This window comes from Vigna unguiculata, chromosome 3 (genome assembly GCF_004118075.2).
Source record: "Vigna unguiculata cultivar IT97K-499-35 chromosome 3, ASM411807v1, whole genome shotgun sequence".
NCBI classification, from domain to species: Eukaryota; Viridiplantae; Streptophyta; class Magnoliopsida; order Fabales; family Fabaceae; genus Vigna; species Vigna unguiculata.
Genome location: NC_040281.1, coordinates 14579597 through 14598437, shown reverse-complemented (window position 1 = coordinate 14598437; position 18841 = coordinate 14579597). Strand labels below are relative to the sequence as shown.

Genomic DNA, 18841 nt, shown 5'->3' with positions numbered 1-18841 from the left:
ACCACGCGTAGAGGCATGATTCGGTTCGCATTTGCCACTGACTCGGCGTGAACGAACCCAAAAACACTTGAAAGGAAAACAAAATCTTTCCCTCTTCTCTTCTCTTTTCTTCTCCATCACTTCACTCATACTTTACAACTTCACTCATACTTTACAACAATCCTTCATTTTCCTTCTCATTACGAACAAACCCCATTGCTGACTCAACCAAGGTTCTCATTTCTTTCTTTTTCTTTCTTTCTTTCTTTCGTTCTCTTTCTCTTTCTGAATGTTGAAATGTATATGCTTTCAAGCACTCTTACGTCCTCAACTTGCTCCTCAGTTCTTATTTCCCTCGCATTCGCTTAGGTATTCCGCGTTTACTTTCCTTCGTGTTATTTACTTTTGTGCTTTCTTTTTTACTTTTATTACTATCATCATAAATGTATGCTTCTTTGCTTGGGCTTCTTTATGCTGGTAATCGAGTACGTAATCATCGATTCTTATTTTCCTTTTATAGTTAATATTGGGAAGTGTGTAAAACTACGAATTCTTATGTGTGTTTGTTGGTGAATAGATTTTTGGGAGTTTACTGCCAATGTTAAATTGGTATAACAAGTATTGCTGATTAGGGGTTAGATTCCCATTGGCCTTCCAAATACCGATTACAGAAGAAGCTAGGTTTTAGTTTAGTGCATTTCAAACATCCTTCCGTGAAATATTTTACTATCCCTTAAAGAAAATGCGGAGGGTAATGTATGTGGTTTGTATTTATTCTGTATATGCTAATAACCACTTAAAAAGTAATCTATTGTTAATATGGTGACGAGTTTGAAGTGCGTTGCAATAAAAAAAGTTCTTGTTGATTTATTTATTTTTTTGGATTTTCTAGGTTAGTGGATGGTCTGAGCTTTTTGTCATGGAAACTAGGGAACATCTTGTTGTTTCACACAAAAAACCAACCCTTACACCTAAGGCCATAATACACCAAAATTTTGGCAATAAGGCTTCCTATGTGGTAGAGGAAGTGAAGGAGGTTCATCAAATCGAATGTCCTGGATTGAGTATTCCACAAATGGGTCCCTGCCTTTATCGTTGCACATTACAGCTTCCAGAACTTTCTGTCATTTCAGGGACCTTTAAAAAGAAGAAGGATGCAGAGCAATCTGCAGCAGAGATTGCTATTGAGAAGGTATCACTCATTCTGATCAGTATGTAAATAATTGATTTTTATTATGCTATCATTCTTCTTGAATCTCCTTTCAACTATGTATGACTGTTGTGAAAAATGGTATAAACAGCATTTACTTTTCTTCAGTTGCAGTTATTTTGAATTGAGCTACTGCCTTATCTCACATGCCTTTGAATTTATTTATTTATTTATTCAAACAAGCATTCTGTAAGTCAACACGAAGAGGTACAATCAGTAAATGAATAATTTGCTCATGCTGTTACGTTTGGCTATAACTGATTGTTTTTTGTTTTATTCATGCTTTGAAGATGATTGTGGTCAAGTTTGTAGGATGGTTTTGTTTTCTTGAAATTGAGAAAGTCAATGAGATTACCATTATGTGAATCTTAGTATTTTGTCTCTTCCAGTGTAATTGAGCGAGTCTTTTGAGTAATATAATCATGTTCGTGTAATGTATCATTCAATTCACTGGAATTTTCCATTGGTGTTTCTTGTTTTTTGATGGATGCCCTGTTTTGGAAAATGGAGAGCACTTTAAATGTGGACTTGATTTCATTTTCCTGATTCATTGTCTCATTGTTTCCAATAGATTTGATGCTTTAGAGAAAAACTATGGAATTTGTTTGATTCTGAAAAGTGAATGGTACAACGTGCAGACTCATGTATATATAAAATCAGGCTATGGTAAAGACTGGCTAACTAAGCTTCATAAAGACTGATTAAGATCCAGCTGTCTACTGATTACTTATACTTACACAAACAGAAAGAAAAATTTACTGTAGAGACACAAGTATGTGAGGTGCTAATACATCTGAGTAAGTATACACTAAAAGTTTCAAACTATATATAATTTCTTAAAAAATGTTATGGATAGGCATATGTCTTTTTGCCCAACATTGAATCGATTACTACAGTATGTTTTGTATGTGTACATTGTGGTATGGTAGTATTGTGATATTTTCTTGTATTTATTTCTGCTCATTGGACCCGGATTTATACTGTTACTATATGTTTTATTCAAGTGTTTATTGTCATAAGGATTATGCCATTTTAACTTTGATAATACTACGCAGCTTGGCATTTGTTCAGAGACCATTGATCCCACTCCTCAAGAAGCACAAGAAAGTTTAGTAGCTCGAATTGCCTTCATATTTTCCGAAAAGGTAGGTAATCCATTTTAACCTTGTATATTAGGTCATGAAGCAGGGACACTCCTCTTTGAAGTGTTGTAGTGTTAAACACATTTCTGATATGGACACATCCCTAACACCCATTAGACACATGTCTTACACTCCTAATTAGGTTTACTATTAAAAAATGTATTTTGTTAGTTCAGAGATCTAAGATGACATGTTTGTATATGTTAGACACTTGAGTTGACAGTTCCATATGGATGGCCTCACAGAACATTTCAAAGAACTTATTTTATAATTTAGAAAAGCCAGCTTAAAGTATAATATATTGTATGAAAAAATGATGTCTCATTTTTTTGTCTTGTTCTTCTATAATTTAATTTTAGTAAAGAATTTACAATTATCTTTGGCAGCTATATCATGGTTACAAATTACTCAAGGAAATTTATTTTTTTTTATGCCATGCTGCTCGGACATTATCCATTAGTGAATTTTAAATCAGTCTGATATCCAGTTTTCTTTGCCATTTGGTACATCTGCAGTTTCTTTTATGTGATCATCCTCTTGGTGGTCACATTCGAGCAACTTTGTGGAGGAAAGGTGACCTTTGTCGTTCAATTCCTATTTCTGTCCTTGCTATGTATGATCCAAAGCTTCTCAGCTTGTGTAAATGTATTAATCCTGATGTGGAGTCCAACCCATTTTTGGTTATTTCACACATAAAGAGCGCCACGGCAAACTTGTACCAGTATCTTGCTACTTCTGAACGACATCTCTGTATTAGAAGGCTGACTCCGTATCCACAAGATATAGTAGAGTCATTGATGAAAGAGCATAGTTCGCTAGAATGCATTCAGGTTGCTGCCATACGCATTCCTAGTTCAGTGGAACAATCTATTGAACAAGTTACGCTTCGTATTTCTTTAAGAGAATACTACCTTGATGTCATTGCAAATGAACTTGGTTTAGAAGATGCTGCCAATGTTATGATTTCAAGGTATGGAGATTGATGACATTACAAAAAAGTGTCTGAGTTTCATTGATAACTTATTCTTGACTTCTTGTTCTCTACAGGAATTTAGGTAAAGCTTCTTCTGAGACAAGACTGTTCTTTACTGCTCCAAAACCATATCTACTAGATCTATCTTCTAAATTTGCAAACGGAAAAGAAACCCTTTATTTAATGGGATCTCTGAATGTAAGGGCAAGTTACTTTGCTGGGCAAGATATAGCTGGTGATGCAATATTAGCATCAATTGGATATACACGAAAATCTAGAGACATTTTCTATGAGGATGTATCGGTTCGGTTATATTACAGGTCTCTTTAAATTCAAGTAATTCATTGAATTGTTTATTGCATAGCTGTCAAACTTAAATTTCCTTTAGGAGTAAATTACAAGTAATGATTGATTAAAAGAACGATGTTATTATGTCATGCACTTTTGGTGTTTCATAGTGGCCAACCAAAGCATTCTTTTGCTCATGAATCTATGTCTCTGCAAATTGAATGTTTGCAATTGGACTATAGGAAAGAGTCTAGTATTCTTAAACTCAAAAGTTTACCTGCTCTTCTGATAGAACTGAAGCAGGAATTGTAAAAGAATTTTATTGAATATTCAGGATATTGGATAGACCCTGTTTTCTCTCCTCTTTTCTCAGATGGCCGATATTTCTCTCTAGTGCATCTTATTTATAAGCAACATGCCATATTTAGATTACTCCAGCTCACTAAACTAACTATGTAACTAAGTAATGCTGTATGGATGCCTAACATCTTCAGACTTTGGTATCTCATGTGTTACCCTTTTTGAGTCTGAGTCATTTGTCCCGTGGATTCATTTGTCAAATATTTATTTTTGATGAACATCAGACATTTGTAATTTTGTCTATTTTAGGCAATAGCCAATGAAATTTGTCAACATCTATATCTGCAAAATTGTGTTAGTTTGCATCATTTACGGATGGTTAGATTTCCATTACAGGATGCTTCTAGGGAAGACACCAGGTGGCATTTATAAATTATCCAGGGAGGCAATACTTGCATCTGAGTTGCCATCAAGATTCACCACAAGAGCAAACTGGAGGGGTTCTCTTCCCAGGGATATACTTTGTATGTTTTGCCGCCAGCACCGTCTGTCCGAACCTCTCTTCTCATTTCATCCTTTCAAAACATCTTCATTATTATCAGGATCATGTTTGAAGGTTGCAGAATGTGGTGACAATGTGATTGAGCATATCAATGGGGTCTGTGTAACAAGTTCAACGCATTCAGATTCAGAGTTGTTTAAATGTGAAATAAAATTGCTTTCTAGGTGTGGAGATTTAATACTTTTGTGTTCTCCAAAGGATGGTTATAAAAAACAGAATGATGCTATTCAGAACACTTCATTGAAAGTTCTATCATGGCTGAATATGTGGTTTAAGAGTATGATTCTTTCTTTTGAGCGGCTTTGTGAGACTGCCGACGACTTTAATATCCAGATTTATTCCAGCAACATTATCAGTGAAATTTTAGCAGGTCAATCAACACACAATGGTCAGCTTAATGCAATTCAATGCAATAAATTAGTTGAACCAACCTATATGGATTCATCATATGACATGCTGGGGGATTTGGTGCAGTCTTTAAAGATCGAAGGTCCATTTTCTGGTGTCTGTCCATGCAATGGATCTTTACCTTGTATAAGGTATTCAGTGTCTTTGGCTGTGCAGAGTCAGAATGTCAAAGAAGTTATTGAAGTATGTGATGAGTTTGAATTTGAAGTGGGAGTCGGTGCTACAGTTTCATACATTGAAGAGGTTGTGATGCAGATGTCTGTTGGCCAGTACGCTTACTTCTCTACAAACTTCCTCTCTTCTGATTTGGTTTTTGCTTCTTCTGGTGAATCAGTCAAAATGTTGTCCTTGTTATCTTCTAGTGAGTTATTTTCTATCAATTCTCACCCCTTCCCTGGTTCAGTGTGGGGTTAAATTACTGACTGTCATGGCTTTATATTTTATTTTTCAGAAGACTGTTGTATAGAATACGACATAAGTTTGATCAAGGTTACTGAACCTCCAGAAGAAAGAATGGAGCAGGCTCTTTTCAGCCCTCCTCTTTCAAAGCAACGGGTCGAATTTGGAGTTCAACAAATTCTAGAATCTCATGCTTCTACGTTGGTATACAAAATGCTTTCATCTTTGGTCTTCTTTGGTTAACCTAAATTGTTAATTTGACACTTTCCTTCATCACAGATTGATTTTGGATGTGGATCTGGAAGCTTGTTGGAAGCTTTGTTAAATTATCCAACATCTTTGGAGAAAATGGCGGGTGTGGATATTTCACAGAAGGGTCTTAGCCGTGCTGCAAAGGTCACATCACATTCACTTTCATTTGACAAAGTTTTTGTTTGTTAGGGTTTATGGTTCAGATGTACTATAAAGAGCTAGGTTTGGTTTTTCAAAACATATAATGTTGGGGGAGTCTTATCAGAAGAAGATGGATCTTAGAAGTATGCCGAAGGGATGTGAATGTTTACAGACTGAGTTATGTGTCCCGACCTTTTTGCATAATATGATAGAGGCTTTTATTTTGTACATTATGTGTGCCAGTCTTTTCTTTGTTCATCACCTGAAGTTAGGAAACTCTTGCTATGTACATAATAGAGTCCGTTATCATAGAAAATATCAAAGTAATAGGTAACACTATTTTATTATTTCTTTTGTTGATTAACAAGGATGTGCTCTTTTTAGTTGAGGGAATTTTTTAATATTGGAGGATGATATCTTTGATTAAATTGACAGCTGACTAGTTACGGAAATTTTCATCATGAAATTGTTTGGTCCATTCTAACCAGCCTGCTTAGTGGAAAAATACTTTGTTGTATAAATACTTTGTTGTATAAAGCTGTTTGTTGTGTGCACAAATTTTGCAGGTACTTAATTCAAAATTATGTACAAATTCAGATGCTGGTAGGCAATGGACAGGCGTACAATCAGTAATTCTTTATGAAGGTTCAATTACGAATTTTGGCTCTCAGTTGCAAGGATTTGATATTGGCACTTGTTTAGAGGTAAATTTCATTATCCGTTGTTTATTTTGTTCAGCCATTGTTAACTTCGTTTTGACATGGCTGTCGTCATGTTAGACATCATGTCTATTCTTTCTGCAAGTAAATCATATATGATTTGATTATTCTTGAGTTTAGAATATGTTCACTCTCTGATAAATAAGTTTGCCATCAATAACTTGGTTTAATTTGTCAAGTTGCATTGTGCCGTATGCTTTCTTTTTTAGGACTCATTGTTTCTAGAATAATCTATTAATCGAATATAACTGAAATTAAATTGTCTGAATGACATGGAAAGTAATAAAAAAAGGACTTTGACTGAATAATGGAAGTTTACCGTGGTGGGAATTGCACAAGGGATGGAATTACTTGGTGGAGCAGGTCAGGAAGGTTGACATTATGAAGATTTCTTGTTTTCTTATTTCTCTGCAGAGACCGCAGTCTCCAGTTCCATGTTTGTATGCGGTATGCACATGCTTGCAAGCATTAGTTCATGTTCACATTCTGTCTCAAGCACCTTAGCCTTGCGTAATGCTGCTAGTGATCTTTATCATTTGTTGGAATAAATAGTCTTAAATTGGATTTATTGTACTTTGTGCTGAACCTAATTTCTAGGAGCATGCTTTGTGCTAGACCCCTAGGAACATCTTCTAGAGTTCTCTTCTCATCCTTTAGTCTAATGTATCTCAAACTACTATAAATATGAAAACCTAAAAGAGGAAAATATACTTTCTCTCAATTTCATTATAATCTCTTTATATTTTTCTCAAGTTCATTCTTAAACCACTTCTGCATTGTCATAACTAGTAATAGTTGTACTTGTATACCTATGTGTTACTTCCTGCACCAATTCACGGCAAATATACTTCGTAGTTTGTATTCATTAGTTGAATTGTCTTGTATTATGCTATCACTTTCATGTTCTTATGTCCTGTGGTTACATAGTTTTCTTTTATGCAGCACTACTATGACCTATGAATCAACTTATATGAATCGATGATACAATGCAGGTAATCGAACATATGGAAGAAGATCAAGCTTGTCTATTTGGGGATGTGGCATTAAGTTTTTTCCGGCCAAGGATTCTCATTGTTTCCACTCCAAATTTTGAATACAATGTAGTACTCCAGAAGTCGAATCCTCCAGCCCAAGAACAGGAGGAATTAGACGATAAAACCCTGTTACAATCATGCAAGTTTCGTAATCACGACCACAAATTTGAGTGGACCAGAGCACAGTTCAGACAATGGGCATCTGACTTAGCTGCTCGGCACAATTACAAGGTGGAGTTTAGTGGTGTTGGTGGTTCTGCTGAGGTTGAGCCCGGCTATGCTTCGCAGATTGCCGTGTTTAAAAGGGATTGGGAAGTTAAAGATGTAGTAAAGCATGCTGAAGAACACCATTATAATATTATATGGGAATGGAATAGTAGAAAGGAATAAACTATTTGAAGTTTGAAAACTATAGTGAGATAAGTACAGTTATTTTATTTAGGTAATCAGATTGCTGGTGTTTTTGAAAGCAGAGAAGCAAGGTAGAATGTATGGTAGGAGAAGACTAGGTGAATTGAATGGTTTATGTAGTAGGGTACTGATTAGAGAAAAAAGGGAAATAGTTGATTTATTTTCATCCATTGCATTTCCTTTTAGTGTATATTGCATCTACTACCTATACGTCCCATGAAGAATAAAGAACTTCGAATTAGAATACCATGTGGAGCAAATGTTCAGCGTTTTAAATGGCTGTAGTTGTGAAAGATTTTAATATTTTACTTTTCATGCTTTAATCATTCAATTTTTTTAACTTGTCCATATTTTCATCTATATTTTAACTCTTTAATTTTTGAGAATGTAATATGACAATGAGAATATATTAAAACAAAAATGTGAAAATATAATTTCAAATAAAAAAATATGAATTTGAGAGTCAAAAAGAAGGAAAACGAAGAAAAAGAGTGAAATGTCATTATTTGAATTAAAGAAGAATAATGAAAGGAGAAAAATGAAAGAGAAATTTGTAAATATTCGTAAATTATTTAAAAAGTGCAATAGAAACAAATATTTTAATTAATAAAATTGTAAGAATAGAATTGAAACAAAGATAACTTATCCTTTTAGCTTACGAAAATGATATTTAGATATATTTTTTTACTCAAATTTGACATTGATGATGTGGCACATAAGTTTTAATTTTTAAATGAATTTTCATTTAATGAAAGTAACTGGTGCTTGTGCGGGAGTTGGAGGAGTTTTTTGGTAAAGGCAAACGACGCAAAGATAGAGAAAGAAGTAGTGTTTGACAGAGAGAATCAAAGAAGCATTTGACGGTGGATTAGAGGAGACAGCGACGAGGAGAAGTCATCGACGACCACCATTCCACAAGTTTTGGGTTGCAAGGGAGCGGAGTGTTTGCAAGTGTTTGCAGATAGAAGCAAAGAAGCATTGAGACATGGGTTTTGGAGACAAGAGCTTGGAGAAATCCTTAATGGGAGCACCTCCTCCACACAAGAACGACAATGGTGGGAACAAACTGTTATGTTGTAAGTATCCTCTTATTTTATTACACAGATTTTGTTTGTTCATCATTCATGGTTTTGATAACCCATTGTTGATCTTTTTATTTTTTCGAAGAGATAACCCGCAACCCAAACATAGATAGCTTTGATTTTGGTTAGATTGAGCAGAAAATGTCAAATTTTTGGGCGTTGGAGTGATTGCGAGGGTTGCAGAATCATGTAATTTTTTTTAAACGGTTGCTTCATTCGTCGACATTATTTTCGTTGTTGGTTGTGTGTGCAAAGTTTATTGTTGTAGGCTTAATCAATTGTAATTTTTCCATTTCGATATGGATGATGCGGGTGGTTTTAGGATATGTTTTTTCGTTAAGGAGTACAAATAGGGCAATTTTGGTGTTCAATTTGTTGATTGTAGTGAGGAGAAGAGGTGTGTTATTTTCCACCGTTGTCTTCATTTTTTATTTTTTATTTTTCTGAAAGTCCTAAAAGTATGATTTGTTACACAAATGTATTTTCGTCACTCCTGCAAAGTGAAGTACAGTGGTGCTTTGAATGATAGATTAAGTGTGCAACAAAAGGAGTATATTGCAGGCATCTCGTTTTGGTGGTTTCCCATGTTAAAGGAATCAATGAAGATAAGTAGGAATGTTCTATCTCATTTATGCTATAAATGAGTTGAAAGAATGGGTGATTTTGATGTTAGTGGTCAAATGGTGGAATTTAATTTATTAGACGTTTGTTTAGGGTTAGGGTTGAGGGTGGTGAGAGAAAAAATTGCTTTAAATGACAAAGTCGTGAAGAGTGACACTTGGACTATTTTTGGGTGTGAAAGAGTTAATGTTAAGTTGAAATATAATTTTTTGATGAAATTTGATGATGATGTTGGTGATGTAGAATTATTTTGCAAACTATATATTTTTTAGGAACAAATAAAAAGGGTAGTGTTTTTCCCACAATTTTCAAGATAGTAGATGATATGGAAAGTATTGGAAAATATAATTAGGGTACATTAGTGTACGAGTATTTGGTGTGTAGCTTGTGTAGTGCTTTGTTGGCATTGAAGAATGAACCAAGTCGAATTGATTTCCATGTGGTAGGATGTGCGTATTTGCTTCTAGTAAATTGATTAATGTTTGTTATTGTTCTTAAGTGATGGTTGTCATTTTGCATAAATTGATTTTAAAATTTATTTATTTTTTTAGTTATGATCATTTGATCATTTGCTTGTTTGCAACTCAAAGTTCAAATGTCGGATGAAGAACTTCCTGCGATTGTTGCATTGGATGAATGTGACCGTGGATGACACTATCATAAAGAGTGCATTTGATAAGGACATGGTGCAGACATGCTTAATAATATTAGTTATGTTTGAAGTTTGTTATTGGTTTGCCTTTGTAATTATGTGTTTTTTTGTACAGGCTATTGTTGATGTGGCGGTGTCAAAGGAAGAACTTGATCATGTTGTTGTAAAAGAAGCATTTGAAGAATTTGGCATTGCCTACAAAAAACAAGATGTCAAGGAGAAGGAAGAGGTTGAGTGTTTGCTACACAATCATGAAGGCGAGATAGTTGATCTGGAACATTCTATCTCTGAATTGGAAGAATTGATTGCAAAATGGAAGGGTGAACGACGAAAGGATGAGGTTTGCATTCCACTCCACTTCTTTGTGCAAGCAGGTATATGACATTCATTTCAAGGCTTTTGATGACATCAACAAAAGCAACATTCAAGTCCTGTGAACATAACCAACAATAAAGTAAAAAACAATATGTAGAAACCATACATATTAATTCTTATCAACACAACTGAATTCAGAAATGAGTAAATACCAGATGACTGCCTTGTGCCTGAGATTTAGTCAACTTCACTACAAATGGGGTTGTCCTAGGGTGTGTGGTAGCACGTTCTAAGAATGCCTCCATATTTTTCGGTGTGCATTTGCCAAGAAAAATTGTTATTTGGAAATGACAGTTTCCCACATAACGAAATTGGACTTTTGAGTCCCATATATCTTCTGTGTATGTTTTTTCCAGATCTTTCCACCCATCGGTTAATTTTGGATTTAGTGTATCCATGTTGTAGGATACTACAAATCCATTTCCAAAGCTATCAACCAAATTCCATTGATGTGTGAGTTCCTTTTCAAAGGCAGCAACAAAATGTCGATCAACATAAGCAAATGACTACATAGAAAGTTGAAAATTGAATAAGTGAAAAATAATGTAAATGAATTTAGTGACAATGAGAATTTAAAGTGAATGAAAAACCTGCTCATGTATGTTAATGGTGGTGAATGTCCACAGCACCGTGGTCCCAGTAGGAGGTGCATCACCTAAATTAATTTGCCTTACACTTCTGCTACCACTCGCTGCCATGATATCGGGTTGATGGCGATGTTTGCCTAATTTCCTTGGCCTTTGGTGAGACGAAAGTGGATTTGAAATTACGTCACATTAATGGGAATAAATATATGTGGTTGAAGTACGCTCAAAAATGGAGACTCTTCAGTGGAAAGATGTTGTGTGTTGCTAACTGTCAGAACTTTAGGTTTGAACGGTCAAAAGGTCATTTACTTTCAAAGGTGCAAGTTAAACATTGGGTACCCATCCAAATTTATGAAACATTAATTTTAAGTGAGTGACACGGAGATTATCATGGATAAATGAGTGGGTACCATATTTATTAAGGTTATAATCATTATGATTAATTGATGTAACGAATAATTAAATGTAATTAAGAAATGTAATTAATCATGAAATTTCAACAATTAATACGCAAAATGTTATTAGGAAAGAATATTTCTTTATATGGAATAATCATTACAAAACGTAACCACCAGGCATTTACACACATGTAATTGACAAATAAGACGACGTCAAAAACATTATGTTTGTCTATTGCATGTGCATCAAAAGGTATATTATAATGACGTCAAACTATTTTCCAGTACAGAAGGAAAATGACCTCTAAAGGTTTAACAAAAGAGATTTAACTTTGACACCACTAAAAAACTACAAGCACATCCTATTACTACTTCACTTTTTTTCATACCTCCGTTGGTTGTCAATTGTGTGTTGTTGTAGACAGTTGAGTGTTTCCAACTTCTGACTCCACTCATGTCAATAATAAACCTGTTATTAGGTATGTTTTGTTGAACTAAGGGTTGACCTTCGAAGTGGACATCTTGATAGTGTGATGGTGCATAAAAAAAGCACGTGTTCTAACAAAAATGCAACAAATGTAACTTTCAACATTGATTAATGAATTTATAATTTATGGCACAATTAAAAATAGGGTTAACTATTTTTTTGGTCCCTAAACTATTAGGCGATTTTGGTTTTAGTCCCTCTTCTAACGTTTGGTCTAATTAAGTCTTTATCCTTTCAAAATTCATGAAATCAGTCCTCAATATCTTACAGTGTTAGTGTGTTCTTTGACATGGCAAACGGTGATCTCTGTCATCATTTCATTTGTAACACGTGACAAATTAATTAATTTAAAAATTTAGATTAAATTTCCACCTCATCTTCTTATTTCTCAAGCATTTCCTTCTTTTTCATGTTACAACACCCATCTCAACTTTTCACATTCTCCATTTCCAGCACCACCATCCACCATCCTTTATGACCCGACCTTCATCTCCTCCTTTCCATTTCTCATCCACAATTTTGTTTTTTTTAATAAAAAATATCCATTACAAAACAAACATACTTATCGTCTTCCTTAACAACAAGCTCATATCTTTCTCCTCCTAATGTACACATCAACTAAATTCATCTTCCATCATCACCACCCCCCTCACACCACAATAGAAAACACCATTCTTCCTCCATCACCACAATAGAAAATTGATCTCTCATTTCAAAAATCAACATTATTAATGAAACAAATTCATCTTATCAAACAAAGTCATCTTTGGACACACTCTTAATGAAACAATTCATCTTACCTTAAATTCGTTTTGGACCTCCACAAATTTGGCATGTATGTATTCCAATTGAAATTGTCTTTCAATGAGTGATTGGGATCCACATGTAACCATAGTATTAACAGATGCAAAGTCAACTTCAAACTCCTTTTCTATCTTCTGCCTTAATGCGTTGTCATATTGTATCACAAATTGTTGTAAGGTAGTGCTAGAATTAATGAATCCAACAAAAAAAACATTCATGCCTTCGCTTCTTTGTATGGCTGACATTCCAACCTAGAAATGACGTTTCAAATAACAGGGTACCTAATGATGTCTCTCATCATACAATGTAGGCAACCATTTGTTTGCATTCAAATCATACTTTTTAATAAAGTCCTTCCACCCTAACTCAAACTCATTAAAAGAGTGAGTCGTACACTAGTGTCTTTAATTCACTCTTTATAGGTTTGTAATGTGTGTATCCTTGCAATTTCTAAGGCCTTTTTTTCATGATGTGCCACAAACATCACTTAAGTTTTGTGTTAGGAAAAACTACTTGAATGGCGTTCAACATTGCCTTACACTAGTCAGTGACGATACCTTTAGGTGCCTTGTTAAACATGCATCGACACCAACACTGAAAATGTTAGACAAACGTAGTTGTGTCTTCAGCAGATGCAAGATTGTAACCTAACAAAATGGACTACCCATGGTGATTGACACCCACAAAAGGAGCAAATGACATGTCGTATTTGTTGGTTAAGTAAGTGGTGTCAAATGACACAACATCACCAAAATCTTGACATGTCGCTCGACTCCTTGCATCGGCCCAAAAAACATTGCATATTTGGTTACTTTTCGTCCATGTCTATATCGAAAAAGAATTCGTTGTTCAATTCCCGCATTTGTGAAAAGTGTCGTAGAAATGCTTGGCCATCCCTATCGTTGCACAATGACCTTCTTTGTTAACCAATGTAGTTGCGAACATCCCGCTTAATAAAGTTAACGTTTTCATATCCACCAGATTCACAAACAAGTGACCGAAAACTTTTGTTGATCCAAACACCGACTTCGTTGGTAATGTCAATTGTTTGTCTCACATGCATATTAACTTTACGGTTGCCAGCCCAGCCCGTTATGGCCTGGTTCGTTTGTGGCCCGTCAAAAACGGGCCGAGCTGAACTGGTCCATCAAACAGAAATATGCCAACAATCATAACCTGTCGTGTATAGGACAAACTAACGAGGTGGACCGAGGTGGCTCGTCCACTTTTTTTCCTTTTCTTTAATTTTTTTAAATTTTTTTAATTTGTTTTTAATTTTTTAATTTTTAAAATTTGTTTATATTTACATATAAATTATTATTAAAGGCATATTTAATCAAATAAAATATTTTTCAAATTTTTAATTGATTAGTTAATGTTTTTAGGCTTAAATACTTTTTTCGTCCTCATTTTCGTAGTGTTTGTTGCGAATGATCCTCATGTTTACCAAATTTTAAAATGGTCCTCATTTTCATAATTCTTGTTGAATTTAGTTCTTTTGTGTGACGTTGTTTAAATCAATAATAGAACATTGTACATGTGACATTGTTTGTATTACGTTGAATTGTGGTTCATTTAGGTGTACAGTACAACTGCATTAATAACGTTAAAATTCAAATTTGGGGCAAACTGTGCAATTAGGGTTGACGCTGAAATTAGGGATTCTGGTGGGTGGGAGGCGATTTTTGCATCCCCGATTTTCAAAGGAAGCAATTAATGTCAATGGTTTGCGTATTGTTCATATGTTCCTAGCCGTAAGATTTGGCAATTGAGGAAACTACTTGATGTTCATTCTTGTAGCATGGAGTTCAAGATTAATATCCTTAAAGCAAAGTGGCTTAGTGAAACATTGGATCAGACTCTAATAGAGAATCCAAAGTTAAAGATAAATGGCGTATGACAAATGGCTTTAAGAAAATGGAATACACATGTGTCAATATCAACAGCTTGTAAAGCAAGGGCAATGGCTGCAGATATAGTAAATGGGTCATTTAAAGAGCAATATAAGAGAATCTACGACTACGCACATGAATTACTAAGATGTAATTCTAGATCTACTATAAAAATCAAAGTGGAAAATGATAATGATGAAGCAATTTTTCAGAGGTTTTACTCCTGCTTAAAAGCATGCATAGATTCCTTTGTGTCTTGTAGATCCATCATAGGTTTGGACAATTATTTTTTAAAAGAAAAATACGGGGGGGGGGGGGGGGGGTAGGGGGGTTGTTGAGTGTTGTGGGTAGGGATGTTAATGATCAGTTACTACCCTTAGCGTATGTTGTTGTCGAAGTTGAAAACAAAGAAACTTGGACATGGTTTTTAGATTGCTTATTGGTGATCTTGGAGGTGTTGACATGTGTGGGACAATGACATTTATGTCTGACCAACAAAAGGTATGTTTAATTTATCTTGAAGTACTTAATTTATCTTTAATTTTGCAAATATTAATAATCTCATCATTGCACAGGGATTAGTGCATGTCATCCACGACCTATTACCTACTACTGAGCATAGGTTTTGCATGAGATATCTGTATGCAAATTTCAGAAAAAGATTCTCTAGCCAGAAATTAAAGATACTTATGTGGAAGGCTGCTAGGGGCACACACGCAGCTTAGGAAAGAGTGATGTTAACAATTAAAGAGCTTAATATTGATGCTTACAGATACCTAATTGATGTACCTCCAAGTTATCTCTTCTTATAATACTTTTGTACAAATACCTGATTCATATACATCTTAATACTAACACTATTATTGATGCAGGTTCTGTTCTAAATCTAGATTTAGTGGTCGAGTCATATGTGACACAATTGTCAACAATATGAGTGAAGCATTTAATAGTGTCATTTTGGATGCTAGAGACAAACCCATAATCATAATGCTCGAGGAAATCAAAGTTTATTTAATGAATGTGGGCCACCAAGAGAAAAAAGTTTACAACTTTTGAAGGAAACATCTGCCTTAAGGTCCTTAATAAACTTGATAAGGAAAAAGAGTTAACCAAATATTGGATCCCAAGGTTATGTTTTTTTCTTTCTAACACATTCCACTTATTCTTGTATTGATATGTATACTAATTAACACATTTTTCCAGCTGGTCAAGAGACAAACTATTTGAAGTGAGGCACATATCCATGGTTGAAGATAAGTACACAGTCAATGTGGATGCTCAACATTGCAGCTGGAGAAAATGGCTTCTGACTGCTATCCCTTGCTGTCATGCTATTGCAACAATAAATTTCATCAATGTCAATACTGAGGACTTCATACCAATCTAGTTCAGGAGGTCCACCTACGAAGAAACATATCAATTCATCATCTGTCACGTAAATGGTTACGTCCTATGGGAAAGAACTCCCTACTCTGACGTCCACCCACCACATAAGAGGATTTTACTAGGAAGACCCAAGAAAAAAAGAAGGTTGGAAGAGTGGGGAGTTAAGGAAGGATAACACACAAATAAGCAAAGGTGGTCATAGAAAGAAATGTAGCATATGTTGTCTGATTGGCCATAACCAGAACAATTGAACAGAAAAATCTGTGGATGAGCAAACTACACCACTTGTTGAGGAAACTGCACCACATGCGCAAACTGCACCACATGCTGAGGATGTTGACCCTGCTGAAACTGCACCACATGTTGAAAGTCAAGCAACTCAGGCACCACAATCAGTGAATGAAAGTCAAGCAACACCACTAGCAGCACCAGACGAACCATGTCAGCAGTTTAGGATGAAATTGCAGATTAGGAGGTCATGCCCATGATTGTCTACGTCCTATTTATTTTTTGCATTTCTAATGTAGAATTGGATAACCTTAGGAGGAAATTATATGTATTTTAACTTTTGCCAAACTTCGCTGAATTTCACTTTTACCAAACTTTGTTCAATTTCAATTTTGCCAAACATAGTTCAATTTAACTTTTTCTAGGCTTACATCAATATCACTTAGTTCAATGCTCAAATACATATTTTATTTTCAAAGGGTTGGGACTAATATCAACATAACCACATTAATTCATTTCTTCATTTCACAATAGTACAAAACAGATTGGACTTTAAAATATTACACAAAACAACACTACAAAATATACAATAAGAATACAAGTGAACCTTATTACTAATTGCAACCTCTTCTCAGCAACCTTCAATCAATTCTCTAAATCATTAATCTGCCTCCTTTGTGTGATGATGATGACATCCCTTTCATCAACATCTTCTTCACACCATCATTTGAAGAAGTTACAACACACATTATTGGAACCACCACTCTATCAATCAATAAACCAAAAATTGCAACTAACTTTTTATTAACAAAAAAAAATTGACTGTACAATTAATCCCACCTTGTAATTGGGACAACCCCAAAATTTTATACCAATATTCTTTGGTGTTCTTGTCATCTTCAAAGTTGTCATCTCTCCATAGTTATAACTTGGGATTAATCAATTTCTCGTTGAACCACCAACATTGCAGGAAGTGCTACAACACGGTTGCCTCCAAGGATTAGAACCAGAGGTAAAGGAAGAAGATTGGGACCGTGACATACCTAGACAATAGGATTGCAGGAAGAAGATTACAGGAAGGCACCAACACGAATTGGGAATGGAGGAGGGAATATTGTCAAAATTTCTTCTGCCCAACAATTCATTTTCAAAACCTTAGCTCACCTATTTATCCCCAACTATCTAATTACTATAGTTGTACTGTACACGTAATATACCACAATTCAACGTAATACAAACATGTCATCTGTACAATGCTTCGTTACTAATTTAAACGGCGTCACACAAAAGAACTAAATTAAACAAGAACTACGAAATGAGGACCATTTTAAACATTTGACAAAAATGAGGACCATCTGCAACAAACAGTACGAAAAGGAGGACGAAAAGGTATTTAAGCCATGTTTTAATTAGATAAATTAAAATAATTATTAAATTTACATATTAAATTATTCCATTATAACTAATAATTGAAACTTAATTTGTAGGTGTTAATGATTTAAATTACATTACTATTATATATTTACACATTTAAAAATATAATATGAAAAATTAATCTTTTAATTGATTTTATTATATTTTTTTTAAAATGGGCCAACAAGCTAGGACGAGCTAGACAGGACGGGCAAAAACGAGCTGACGGGTTAAAATCTTCAACCCAACCTGTCCCTTTTAACATGGGTTGACGGGCTGGCACGTTGAGTCCAACCCGATTTGCCACCCCTAGTATTAGCCTTGACTTTTTTGGACTAATGTCGTGACTATGTTCAATAACAATGCTCTTTTTGTACCATTTTCCTTCCTTTTTTCCAACAATAATACCGGTTTGGCATTATTTTTTTTGGCTTGGTACGATCTTCAATTCTAGAGGAATGGAGGATACATAATTTCCTTCACGAGAACAAACTAGCTTTATGTAGTTTATTTCATTATTTGCTCCCCGTATCAAACTTTTTATCCTAATACCAAAGCCACTTTTTATAGCATAATTTCTGTAAAAATATTTGACTGCATCGAACGTATCAAAACACATATGCACTTTTGGAACAATGTCATATTCGTTGTCATTTTGTGCAATATCACTATTGATTTCTTCATTCACGTCATGTGCTGCTTCACTAACAAATTATTTAGCCAACAAAATATTATTAAGTGCAACAAAGGGTTCCATGACAATGTTTATATCGTGACCAAGGTGTTTGAAAATATAATTTATTAAACAATTTATTATTTGATTAAAAGAACAAACTTGTTGGATAATTTATAATTTTTGTGGTGAAAAAAGTTCATTAACCATTATTCAAACCCTAAATAACAGACACAATAAATCAGATCCCAATATTTAAAGATTCTAACACAATGACCCCAATATTTATGTAGATTTTGTGGCCATGGAACCGTAGGAGGGACTTGATGTAGAATAACAGGATTTGGACTCCTTCCTTAAAAAATACAATTCTTCAACAAAACTTATTCCAGGACCTGTAAGGAATGTCCAAGCTGCCATAATTA

At 34.6% G+C, this 18841-nt stretch overlaps 1 protein-coding gene across 7 annotated transcripts; it reads left to right on the top strand.

Moving 5' to 3' along the window:
- On the top strand, positions 1-8059 carry LOC114178875 (small RNA 2'-O-methyltransferase). Of its 7 annotated transcripts, none has more exons than XM_028065007.1 (11): positions 1-212; positions 323-348; positions 872-1171; positions 2245-2334; positions 2847-3301; positions 3379-3624; positions 4289-5223; positions 5314-5465; positions 5541-5657; positions 6221-6358; positions 7366-8059. In XM_028065007.1, the coding sequence occupies exons 3-11, from the start codon at positions 899-901 to the stop codon at positions 7795-7797; spliced, it is 2838 nt and encodes a 945-aa protein (XP_027920808.1). In that variant the 5' UTR covers positions 1-212; positions 323-348; positions 872-898; the 3' UTR covers positions 7798-8059. The 7 variants fall into 7 exon arrangements, with proteins under 7 accessions (XP_027920808.1, XP_027920807.1, XP_027920806.1 ...); XM_028065006.1 differs by having other exon boundaries at positions 294-348; XM_028065009.1 differs by having other exon boundaries at positions 2-212; positions 1113-1171.
- Positions 8060-18841: the final 10782 nt, after the last annotated feature.

Bases quoted from the DNA above. Each gene is read 5' to 3' on its own strand.
- LOC114178875 (XM_028065005.1), top strand. From the start codon at position 899: ATGGAAACTAGGGAACATCTTGTTGTTTCACACAAAAAACCAACCCTT. The intron at 3,625-4,288 runs GTCTCTTTAAAT...TTTCCATTACAG, and splicing joins TCGGTTCGGTTATATTACAG to GATGCTTCTAGGGAAGACAC. The intron at 6,359-7,365 runs GTAAATTTCATT...GATACAATGCAG, and splicing joins ATATTGGCACTTGTTTAGAG to GTAATCGAACATATGGAAGA.